This window comes from Phaenicophaeus curvirostris, unplaced genomic scaffold (assembly GCF_032191515.1).
Source record: "Phaenicophaeus curvirostris isolate KB17595 unplaced genomic scaffold, BPBGC_Pcur_1.0 scaffold_115, whole genome shotgun sequence".
Classification (NCBI taxonomy): Eukaryota; Metazoa; Chordata; class Aves; order Cuculiformes; family Cuculidae; genus Phaenicophaeus; species Phaenicophaeus curvirostris.
Genome location: NW_027206736.1, coordinates 23,283 through 35,279, shown reverse-complemented (window position 1 = coordinate 35,279; position 11,997 = coordinate 23,283). Strand labels below are relative to the sequence as shown.

At 63.0% G+C, this 11,997-nt stretch overlaps 1 protein-coding gene across 4 annotated transcripts in view; it reads left to right on the top strand.

Moving 5' to 3' along the window:
• Nucleotides 1-1,348: 1,348 nt before the first annotated feature.
• Nucleotides 1,349-11,997, top strand: part of FLNC (filamin C) — a 31,618-nt gene continuing 20,969 nt past the window's right edge. The window contains exons 1-14 of one of the 4 annotated variants that reach the window (XM_069882321.1): nt 1,349-2,277; nt 4,262-4,510; nt 4,968-5,065; nt 5,529-5,679; nt 6,136-6,254; nt 6,346-6,423; nt 6,622-6,784; nt 7,189-7,389; nt 7,942-8,079; nt 9,133-9,259; nt 9,953-10,089; nt 10,602-10,795; nt 10,878-10,991; nt 11,536-11,679. In XM_069882321.1, the coding sequence (XP_069738422.1) occupies nt 1,941-2,277; nt 4,262-4,510; nt 4,968-5,065; nt 5,529-5,679; nt 6,136-6,254; nt 6,346-6,423; nt 6,622-6,784; nt 7,189-7,389; nt 7,942-8,079; nt 9,133-9,259; nt 9,953-10,089; nt 10,602-10,795; nt 10,878-10,991; nt 11,536-11,679 (2,250 nt within the window). In that variant the 5' untranslated portion in view covers nt 1,349-1,940. Of the gene's footprint in view, nt 2,278-4,261; nt 4,511-4,967; nt 5,066-5,528; nt 5,680-6,135; nt 6,255-6,345; nt 6,424-6,621; nt 6,785-7,188; nt 7,390-7,941; nt 8,080-9,132; nt 9,260-9,952; nt 10,090-10,601; nt 10,796-10,877; nt 10,992-11,535; nt 11,680-11,997 lie in introns of those variants that run through there. The other 3 variants (XM_069882320.1, XM_069882322.1, XM_069882324.1) reach the window with 3 other exon arrangements.

Here is an 11,997-nt window from a genome sequence, read left to right as displayed (position 1 = left end):
CACCCCCCCATTTCACACACCCCCCCGGCTGCCATCGCTATGAGGGTCCCTGGGGTAGGGGTGCCCCCATGGGTGCCCCCCCAGTGTCGTCCCCCCCCCGACCCGGTATCCCGGTGCCTCTGACTCCCTGGGGTATTTTTAGGCACTGGCGGAGCCCCCCCCACCCCATCCCATATCCGGGGTGGGGGGAAACTGAGTCATGGCAGAGGGAGAGGATCTTGCACCCCCTGACTCTCCCACCCTATGGGATCCCTCCCCAACTCCGGGAATCCCTCACCATGGCAGGGGGGAAACTGAGTCACGGGGTGTGGGGGGGTAGAGGGCATTGCCCCTCTCCAAGGACCCACATCTGCGAGGGTGCCAGTGGGAAGTTGGGGGGCACTAGGGATAGGGGGGCAGCGGGGGTGGGGGGGGTAGGTCGGATGCACCCTCCAACATAAAGGGCCCCCCCCTCCTTGAGATACAGGGATGGGGAAACTGAGGCATCAGGGCCAATGGTGTTGGAGTGCTGGAGTGCCCAGTATTGGGGTACCAAGTATTGGGGTTCCCGACTGCCCAGGATATTGGGGTGCCTGGAGTATCAGGGTGTTGGGGTGCCCTGGTGCCTGGGGTATTGGGGTGCCAGGTTGCCAAGTATTGGGGTGCTGGGGTGCCAGATATTGGGGTACAGATGGTGTTGGGGTGCTGGGATATTGGGGTGCAATGGCACCAGGGTGCCTGGAGTGCTGAGGGTTTGGGTGTTCGGGGGTGCCAGCGCCTGGTGTTTGGGGCTGTGGGGGTTCAGGGGTACTGGTGTTCGAGGGTTTGGGGGTGCAGAGGTTTGGGGGTGCTGGTGTTTGGGGGTGCCAGTGCCCAGGGTTTGTGGGTGTGAGGGTTTGGGAGTGCAGAGTTTTCAGGGTTGCGGGGTGCTGGGGTTTGGAGGTTTCAGGGTGCAGGGGTTTCAGGGTGCCAGGGTTCAGGGGTGCCGGTGCCCAAAGTTTGTGAGTGCGCAGGTTTAGGGGTGCCGGGGTCCAGGGGTGCTGCTGGCCGGTGCTGGGGGGTGCGGGGGTTTGAGGGTGTTGGCATTCAGCAGTTTGTCAGTGCGAAGGTTTTGGGGTGCCCCTGTTTGGGGGCGCGGGGTTTTCGGGTTGCGGAGTTTTCAGGTCCCCGTGCGCCCGTGTTTGGGGTTGTCGGCGCTTGGGGGTTTGTGGGTGCGGAGTTTTCGAGTTCCCGGAGTTTGGGGGTGCCGGGTTGGGGCTATAAATAGCTGCTGCGCTCAGGGCCCCCCCCCGCCTCCGACCCCCCCCGCTCGGGGCGGGACCGGACCGGGAGCGCTTAAAGCGCCGCCGCCCCCGGCACCGCCGAACGCGACCGCTCGGGAGCCGCTCCGGGACCCTCCGCCCCCCGCTCCGCGCCGGGACCCGCTCCGGACCCCCCGGAGCCGCTGCCCCGCACCAGGAACCGACTGGGAACCGACTGGGACCCGCTGGGAATCGACCCGAGGACCGATCCAGACCGCGGGTCCCTCCGGGATCCGCTCCGGGAACCGCTCCGAACCTCGGGAATTCGCACCGGGACTGGTCCAGGGCACCAGGCACGACACCGGGAACTGGGACCTTGTCTTGAGAGCTGGGAGCGAGCCAGGACCCCCACCCCGGGCACCAGGACCCACCGGGACTGACCCGGGACACCAGCACCGGGATTGACGCTGGGAACCGGGACCCTGTCCCCCAGCACCGGCTTTGCCCCCGGGAACTGGGACCCCCACCCCGGGCACCCGCATTGACCCAGGACACCCTCGGGACACCAGGACCCACCCAGGACCCCCGGCGCCGGGATTGACTCGGGACCCCACCCAGGACCCTCGTGGGGACGCCAGGAGTGACCCAGCACCTTCAGCCAGGACACCAAGACCCAGCTTGGTCCACAGCCCCTCCAGCAGGAGCCCACCAGGACCCACCATGAACTCCAACTACGAGGTGCAGACGACGGAGGAGCCGGAGGAGCTACCGGCCACCGAGAAGGACCTTGCGGAGGATGCTCCTTGGAAGAAGATCCAGCAGAACACCTTCACCCGCTGGTGCAACGAGCACCTCAAGTGCGTGCACAAGCGGATCGGGGACCTGCAGCGGGACCTGAGCGATGGGCTGCGCCTCATCGCCCTCTTGGAGGTTCTCAGCCAGAAGAAGATGGGGCGCAAGTACCACCCGCGCCCCAACTTCAGGCAGATGAAGCTGGAGAACGTCTCGGTGGCCTTGGAGTTCCTGGAGAGGGAGCACATCAAGCTGGTGTCCATCGGTGAGTGTGCAAGGGGGTGGGAACGGAGGCTGAGTGTGTAAGGGCAAGGCTGACAGAAAACTGAGAAAGGGGAATGAGTGTGCAAGGATGGGGTGATGGATGAGTTGGAATGGGGAATGAGTGTGTAAGGGCAAGGCTGACAGAAAACTGAGAAAGGGGATTGAGTGTGCAAGGACAGGGTGATGGACGAGTTGGAATGGGGAATGAGTGTGCAAGGAAAGGAGTAATAGACAACTGGGAATGGGGAATGAGTGTGCAAGGACAAAGCTGATGGGCAAATGAGAATGGGGAATGAGTGCGCAAGGGCTGGGGTGACGGAGTGGGAAGGGTAGAGGTGGAGGGGTGAGAAGGGATGGGTGTGTGAGGGTAGGGTGTGGAGGAGTGGGAAGGGGTGAGTGTGCAAGGGCAGAAGTGACAGGATGGGAATGGAGGATGAGCGTCTGAGGGTAGAAGTGATGGAGGGGGGAATGGAGGCTGAGTGTGCAAGGGCAAGACCGACGGACAACTGAGAATGGAAGTGAGTGTGCGGGGGTGTGGGGATGGATAAGTGGGTCTAGGGTTGAGGGTAAGTGTGCTAGGCTAGGGGCGATGGAGTGGGACCGTGGGATGAGTGTGTAAGAACAAGGCCAATGGACAAGAGCGAATGGGGAATGAGTGTGCAAGGGCAGAAGTGATGGAGTGATAGGAATAGAAGCCAAGTGTGCAAGGGCAAGGCTGATAGACAAGTGTGCAAAGAGGGTGATGGGTGAGTGGGGATGGGGCTGAGGGTGAGTGGTGGTGGGGGCAAGTGTGCAAGGACATTGGTTACAGGAGCAGAATGGGAAGGAGTGTGCAAGGTCAGCCCTGAGGACATGTGGGGATGAGACGAGTGTGCGAGGGCCGGGGCCTGGTCCCTGTGCACCGGGCTCAGTGTGTGGGGGCTACGCTGAGCTCACTCTTGGCTTGTGGGCCACGGGCCTGTGAGCTTTGCACGCTTGCCCCTCGCACGCGACCCCAGCTCACACAAGGAGGGGTCTGTGCTGCACGGTGCCCCCCTGCACGCCCCCTCACACACGTGTGCTCATGCCCTTGCACACCTGCTTGCACACTCACCTCCCTCCCCAGCTCACATGTTCCTTGAACTGAGGGGGCTGTTTTCACCCCCTAGAGCCCCTGCACCCCGACTTCCGTGCCCCCCAGGGTGACCCCATGCTCTCCTTGCTCCCCCTCCACCAGGCTTTTGGAGTTCCCTGGATATTGTCCCCCTGCGTGTCCCCATGCTCCCCCAGATGTTGGGGTCATGCAGGTGTTTGGGCCCCCCCAGATGTTGCCCCAATGCCCCCCCACCCCGATGCTGGGGTCCTTGTTACCCCCTGTGCTCTCCCTGTCCCCAGATGTTGGGGTTCCCCAGATGTTGTTGCCTCCATCTCCCACTATGTTCCCTAGCCAGGGACCCCCCCTCTGCGCCCTCATTGATGGGGGGTCAACAACAAGGAGGGCGAGGGTTGGTGGGACCCCAGAATGTTGGGGGGGACAATGCCCTGGGGTTTTGGGGTACCCCAGCCTGATTTGTGAGTGTTGGGGCGCCCCCTCCTGGTGTTAGGGTTTCAGGGTGCCACAACCCAGCTTTAGGATGTCCCATCTCGATTTGGGGGTGTCAGGGGATTGGAGCACCTCAGCCCAGTTTGGGGGTACCAGGGGTAATGGGGTGACCCTCTATTTTGGGGTCCCCCAGCCTGGTGTGGGGGCACCCCCTCTCAGTGTTGGAGTGTCAAGGGTCTTGGGGGCCTCTGCCCATTCCCTCGGGTATTGGGGCACCCCCTACCGGTTTGGGGGTGTCAGGGACCCCCAGTCATGCCCTGAGGTATTGGGGTGCCCTAGTCTGGTTTGGGGATGTCAGAGAGAACTCGGGGAGCTCTGCCCATTCCTTGGGGTCTCAGGGTGTCCCGTACACTTTGGGGGTGCCCCTCTGGTGTTGGGGTTCCCCTTAACCCCCCTCCTGCAGACAGCAAGGCGATTGTGGACGGGAACCTGAAGCTGATCCTGGGGCTGATCTGGACGCTGATCCTGCACTACTCCATCTCCATGCCCATCTGGGAGGAGGAGGAAGAGGATGAGGCACGGCGGCAGACGCCGAAGCAGCGACTGCTGGGCTGGATCCAGAACAAGGTCCCCCAGCTGCCCATCACCAACTTCCACCGTGACTGGCGTGATGGGAAGGCACTGGGAGCACTGGTGGACAACTGTGCCCCAGGTACGGGGCACTGGGAGCACTGGGGATAACTGTGCCCTGGGAACGGAGGGTAATGGGGGGCACTGGGAGCACTGGGGGACAACCGTGCCCCAGGTACGGGGCACTGGGAGCACTGGGGACAACGGTGCCCTGGGAACAGAGGGCAATGGGGGGCACTGGGAGCACTGGGGACAACCGTGCCCCAGGTACAGGGGCACTGGGAGCACTGGGGACATCTGCATCCTGGGTATGGGGGACACTAGGGAGACATGGGGGGCACTGGGGGGAAGCTGTGATGAAACTTGGATATACTGGGGGAGACAATGAAGGATGATGGGGATGGACAACGTGATGGACACTGGGAGATACAGAGTGGGGGGCACTGGAAGATACTGGTGGACACTGGGAGGCTCCAAAGTAAAGAGGGCTAGGAAGGGAGTGCCATCCCCCAGTGTGACACCTTCCCCACCACCCCTAGGCCTGTGCCCGGACTGGGAGAACTGGGACCCCGCGCAGCCGGTGCAGAACGCGCGTGAGGCCATGCAGCAGGCGGACGACTGGCTTGGTGTCCCCCAGGTACTGGGAGCACTGGGGACACTTGGGGACAATGAGGACACTGGGAGTGCTGGGTGTCCCTCAGGCACTGGAGGGAGCAGTGGGGGCACTGGGAGGGGGCCCTGGTCCCAGGCACAGCTGGAAAGGGGGTGTGGGAGGGAATGTGGAGGTGCAGGGGGGTGTCCATGGTGTCCTTGGGCATGGGGGGGGCGTCGCTGGACATAGAGGGGACTCTGGGGGCGTAGGAGGTCCTGGAGGGGCCCTGGGTAGCAGGGAGGGGGATTCTCTGAGCACTGGGAGGACCCTGGGGGTGTCAGGGGGAGTCCCTGGGGGTTTGGGGCTGTCCCTGGAGCACCCCTGGTGAGGACACAGCTGTGGGTGGTGCTAGGTGGGTTTTGAGGGTCCCTGGTGATGATGCAACCATGGGGGGTGCTGGGGGATATGGGAGGTCAGGGTGTAATGGTGTTGGGGTGTTCCTGCCCAGGTGATCGCCCCCGAGGAGATCGTGGACCCCAATGTGGACGAGCACTCGGTGATGACGTACCTGTCCCAGTTCCCCAAGGCCAAGCTCAAGCCGGGGGCTCCCGTGCGTGCCCGGCAGCCCCAGCCTGCGCGCGCCCGCGCCTACGGCCCCGGTACGGGGGTGCGATGGGTACAGGGGACTACAAGTGGTACAGAGGGGTGGGGGACATGGGGACCATGCCTAGGGACACCCCAAGATCTGCTCACATGCCTGGTGACCCCCTTGCACCCTTAGGGCTCCCCCCGTGTCCAGGATCACCCCAAAGTCCCATCTCCCCCCCATGCCTAGGGACCACCATGGACCCCCAGGTTTCCCCTGACCATGCCCAGGGTCACCCTAAGGTCCCCCTCTTGCCCTGGGACCCCCAATCCTAGGGCCCCCCCAAAGTCCCTTCCCATGTCTGGGAGTGCCCCGAGTCCCTCTGCCACCTCTGAGTGCCACCCGAAGGCCCCAAGCTGTGGGAGATGAGGGTGCCCCTGGGACCATCCCCCATGCAGTGCTGGGGGGTCTGTGGGATGTGTGTGATGGGGCTGTGGGGTGCTGCCCCACTGACCCCCGAGTGCTGCAGGAATCGAGCCCCATGGGAACGTGGTGCTGAGGCCGGCGCAGTTCACGGTGGAGACCCTGGAGGCAGGGGTAGGCGAAGTCCTGGTCTACGTGGAGGACCCTGAGGGCCACACCGAGGAGGTAGGGGGTGGCTCCCAGGACCACCAGGACACACTGCAAGGGGCCCAGCTCAGTGTCAGCCCCTTGATTTTTTGGGGGTTCTTCCCTCCAGGCCAAGGTGGTCCCCAACAATGACAAGAAGAGGACATACAGTGTCACCTATGTCCCCAAGGTTGGGGGGCTCCACAAGGTGAGCATCCATGGTGGGGAGCCTGGTTGGGATTTGGGGTCCCTGGTGGGGGCTTGAGGGGATCTAAGAGGGGCTTGGTATCCCTGGTTGGGGTTTGGAGGGGATTTTGAGGCCCTCAAGAGGTTTTGGGGTGCTCTGGGAGAGGGCCACCAGGTGCTGGTGGGGGACATGGTCGCCCTGACCCTGCTGTGTCTACAGGTGACGGTGCTTTTTGCGGGGCAGAACATCGACAAGAGCCCCTTTGGGGTCAATGTGGCCATGGCCTTGGGCGACGCCAGCAAGGTGACAGCTCGCGGGCCTGGCCTGGAGCCCGTGGGCAACGTGGCCAACAAACCCACCTACTTTGACATCTACACCGCAGGTGGGCACCATTGGCTATCACGCATGGGGATGTGGTGTGGCCCAGTGGCACCAAGGTGGGGCATGGCCATGGTGGTGCTGGGTGGCTTTGAGGACACATCTTCATGGTGGGGTGCCCATGGGATGGCTGGTGGAACTGGAACCATGTTCTCACGGCGGCATGGACATGGCGACGCCTGGTGGTGCTGAGGCCATGTTCTCATGGTGGGGTTGCCATGTGATTGCTTGGTGGCACTGAGGCCACATCCTCAGGGTGGCATGGGCATGGCATGGCCTGGTGGCACTGAGGTCATGTTCTCATGGTGATGTGGTCATGGGATGGCCTAGTGGCTTTGAGGTCACGAACTCATGGTGACGTGGCCATGGTGTGGCCTGGTGGCACTGAGCCCATGCCTCTGGTGGTAGGGGCTGGCCCGGGCGATGTGGGGGTGGTGATTGTGGACCCCCAGGGACGTCAGGACACAGTGGAGGTGATGCTGGAGGACAAGGGAGACAACATCTTCCGCTGCACCTACCGGCCCGTGCTGCAGGGGCCACACACCATCTGTGTCACCTACGCTGGCACCCAGATCCCCAAGAGCCCCTTCACCGTCAATGTGGCTGAAGGTGAGACCTGCCCCGGAATCCCCACCAGCTCTCCATGGCGCCCATTGCTGTCTGTGGTGGCCCCATGGCACTCATCAGGGCCTGTGGTGGCCTCATGGTGCCCTGTTGTTTGTCCATGGCCACAGGGTTGTCCCATGAGACCTTACACCCCCATAATGTCCCCAAGGCACCCATCAGGACCTACCAATGCCTGTGGTGGCCCCATGGTGGCTACATAGCACCCATCATTGTCCATAGTGGCCCACGATGCCTGTCAGTTCCCAGGTGTCCCCATGGCACTCATCCATTCCTTGATGTCCCCATGACACCCATCAATGCTCATGGTGGCCCATGACACCCATCAGCACCCGTGGTGGCCCATGACACCCATCATTGTCCATGGTGGCCCCATGATGGCCCGTGCTGCCCATCAGTTCCCAGGTGTCCCCGTGGCACCCACCAATGCCCATGGCACCCCATGACACCCGCCCATGCCCGTGTTGTCCCCGTGGTGGCCCCTCAGTGCCCGTTGCCCCCGTGGTGTGGTGACGTGGTGCTGAGCATCTCGCGCAGCGTGTGCCCCATCGGCGTGCCGGGCCTCGGGCCGGGGGCTGCAGCCCAAGGGCGTGCGGGTGCACGAGGTGGCCGACTTCAAGGTGTTCACCAAGGGCGCTGGCACCGGGGAGCTGCGTGTCAGCGTCAGGGGGCCCGGTGAGAGGGGCAGGGATGGGGGTCGGGGTGGGGGCTGTAAGGGTTGGAAGGCAGAGGGGGAACAAAGGGAGAGGAGGAAGGCATGAGAGGTGCAGGGGGCTGGTGAGTCGGGGGGCAAGAGCAAGAGTTGGAGGATGAGAGTTGGGGGTGCAGCAGCCAAGGGGCAAGAACTGAGGGTGCAGGGGCTGGGGGGCAAGAAGCTGGGGGGCTGTGCATCAGTGTTGGGGGCCTGGTGAGTGGGGGACCAGGAGGCAAGTGTTGGGGGACAAGGGGGTGCAGGGGTTTGGGGGTCAAGGGTCGGGGGACGAGGTGCGGGTAAGGGGAGAGGAGGAAAGAGTAGAGGGTGTGAGGGTGGGGGGCAAGGGTTGGGGGGGAAGGTGAAGGCAAAGGGGGGTGAAAGTGCTGGGGGACAAGGAGAGTGGAGGTGAGTAAGGGTTGGGGGCAAGGGTTGGGGGGTGAAAGGGTTGGAGGTGCGAGGGGGGAGCAAAGGTTGGAGGTTAAGGATGGGTGTGCAAAGTGGGAGTGCAAGGGGTGAGGGAGTGGGGTGCGGGGCCAAGGAGGGGAGTAAGGAGGGGGTGAGGGTAGAGGTGTGTGGAAAGGTGGGGACATGCATGGTTTGGAGGGTCTATGGGGGTCTCGGGGGGGGGTTGGGGGTCTTATTGAGGGGAACATGTTTGGGGGGCACCAGGGGGAGGGTGTGCATGGATGGGGGGCACCATAGTGTTGCCCATAGAGGGGCTTGCATGACTGGGGGGGTGGGTTTCCCATGGGGCACCTATGGGGTGCATGATTTGGAGGGGGGTCCATGGGGGTACCACATGGCTTTGGGGGGTTCATGGGGGAGGTGGCATTGTTTGGAGGGTTTTAGGGGGTCCCAAGGCAGGGGGGGTTGCATTATTTGAGGGAGTCCGTGGGATCCCATGTAGGCGTGCATGGTTTTAGGGGTCCTTGGGGGTTGTGTGTATGGTTGAGGATCCCATAGGGTGGGGGAGACACCCAGTTTAGGGATGCCCCCTCCCCCCAAGTTGACACCCCCCCTCCTTTTTCATGCAGCGGGCACAGAGGAGCCAGTGTCCGTGCGGGATGTGGGGGACGGAGTCTACGAGTGCGAGTACAGCCCCGGAGTCCCGGGCAAATACGTGGTGGCCATCACATGGGGTGGCCACGCCATCCCCCGCAGGTCAGAGCCCCCCCAAAACGCGAGGACACCGCTGTGCCCCCCAACCCGGGAGCCTGGAGGGGTTGGGAGTAGATGCCAGGGAGAACCACTCCCCCCCGGCATCTGTCCCCAGCCCCTCCAGGCTCCCAGGGTGGGAGGCGTGCAAGGGACATGCAAGGCATGGGGAGGGGGTGTAGGGGAGGGAAGGAGGGGAGAGAGGGTGTAAGGAAGTGAGGGGTGTGCAAGGGAGGTGGGAGGCACTTGGAGGGTGTGTAAGGAGTGTGTAAGGGGATGTGAGTGTGGGGGTGTACAAGACACGTGGAGTGTGCATGGGGTAACTGTGCAATAGCTACAAGGGGTGGGCTGGGAGTGTGCAAGGGGCATTTGAGGTGTGCAAGACATGGGGGCACGTAAGGGGTGTGTGAGGGACATGGAAGCCACATGGAGGGTGCGTGCAAGGGTTTGTGCAATGAATGGAGGGGTAAGGTGTGTGTGAGGGGTGTGCAGGGGGCATTTGGGGTGTGTGAGGCACAGGGTGGGTGGACAGGGGGTGTGAGTGGTGGTTGTGCGAGCAGCGTGCAATAGGTACAATGTGGATGCATGGGGTGGGATGGGGGTGTGCAAGGGGCATTTGGGGTGTGCAAGACGGGTGTGCATAAGGGGCATACGAGGACCATGGGTATGTGAGGGTCTGACACACGCGTGTGCCTGCAGCCCATTCGAGGTGCAGGTGGCACCAGCAGCGGGCAGCCAGAAGGTTCGGGCGTGGGGGCCGGGGCTGGAGGGTGGCGTTGTCGGGCGCTCGGCTGACTTCGTGGTGGAGGCCATCGGCACTGAAGTGGGGACCCTGGGTGAGCGCGGGGACGGGGTGTGGGGTGTGGGACTAATGGTGGGGATGTGGGTGTGGGGTCAGGGTCACAGGGTGAGGACATGGGTATGGGGTGGGGGCAGCGTGGTGGGGACATGGGTATGGGATGGGGGACCCATTGTGGGGACATGGATATGAGGTGGGGGGCCTTTGGTAGGGGTGTGGGCATGGGGTGGGGAAACCATTGTGGGGACGAGGGCACAGAGTGAAAGGCATGAAGATGGGGATTTGGGCACAGATTGCCTGTGACCACCATGGGGACAAGGATATGGACTGGGGGACACCATGATGGAGTCATGGGCACAGACTAGAAGCCACCATCATGAAGATGAGTATGGGCTGTGGGCGACCACCGTGGAGCTGTGGGCGACCACCGTGGAGCTGTGGGCTGGGGACACCGTGATGTGGATATGGGCTGAGGGTGACTGTGATGGAGCCATGGGCTGGGGTCCTTTGGGGACACAGGCTGAGGTCCCCTGTGGTGCCTCTGTGCAGGGTTCTCCATTGAGGGCCCCTCGCAGGCCCGCATCGAGTGTGACGACCGTGGGGACGGCTCTTGCGATGTGCGGTACTGGCCCACCGAGCCGGGTGCCTACGCTGTCCACGTGGTCTGCGACGACGAGGACATCAAGGACAGCCCCTTCATCGCCAACATTCTGCCGGCCCCCAATGACTCCTGGCCTGAGAAGGTGCCCCAAAGCACCCCACGGTGCCCATGGGTGCTGGAGGTGCTAGTGCAGCTCTAACCACCCCTCTCTCTCTCTCCCCCAGGTGAAGGCCTTCGGGCCAGGGCTGGAGCCCACCGGCTGCATCGTGGAGCGCCCAGCCGAGTTCACCATCGACACCCGTGGTGCTGGCAAGGGCCCCCTTAAGCTCTATGCTCAGGTAGGGGCTGTTGGGTGATGTTGAGTGCCACTGGGCGCGGGGCGTTGCTGTTGGGTTCTGTTGGGCGCCCTTGGGTGCTGGTGTTTGCCATTGGTTGCCACTGGGTGATTTTGAGTGTCACTGGGTGCCGTTGGGTGCTATTGGGTGGTAGTGGGTGCTGTTGGTTGCCGTTGAGTGCCACTGGGTGCCATGGAGTGGTGTTGAGGACTGTCCATTGCTGGTGGTTGTCATTGGGTCCTGGTGGGTGCTGTTGGATGGCATTGGGTGCCATTGGGTGCTGGTGGCTGTTGTCAGGTGCCATTAGGTGCTGATGGGTGCCGTTGAACACTATTGGGTGCCATTGGTTGGACTCAATGGTCCAGTGGGTCTCTTCCAACCTGGTGGTTCTATGATTGGGTGATGTGGTTGATGTTGAAGGCTATTGGGTGATGTTGAGTGCTGCTGGGTACCAGTAGTTGCTGATGGGTCTTGTTGAGTGCCATTGGTTGCTAGTGGGTGCTGCTGGGTGTCAGTGGGTCCTTTCACACCCTCCCGGTGCCTGCAGGACGCCGAGGGCTTCCCCATCGACATCAAGGTGAAGGACAACGGGGACGGCACCTACAGCTGTGTCTACGTGCCCACCAAGGCCATCAAGCACACTATCATCGTCACCTGGGGGGGCGTCAACACCCCCCGCAGCCCATTCCGGGTGGGTGCCGGGGGGGGCCATGGGGTTCTGGGCATGGAGATGGGGTCCCCAGACTGATGGGGTGGCCATGGGGGGGTCCCATTGGTTGATGGGGTGGGGACAGAGTGGGGATGGGGGTCTCATGTCTCTGTGGTGCTGGGATGGGGATGAGGGTCCCATGGGGTGATGACGATGGACACAGGGTGCTAGGCATGAAGATGGGGGTCCCATGGTTTGGTGGGGTACCAGGCGTGGGGATGGGGTCCATGGGGAGCCAAGGGTGGGGTTAGGGGTCACATGAGGAGCCAGGGTTGGAGATGGGGTTAGTGGCACCCCGGG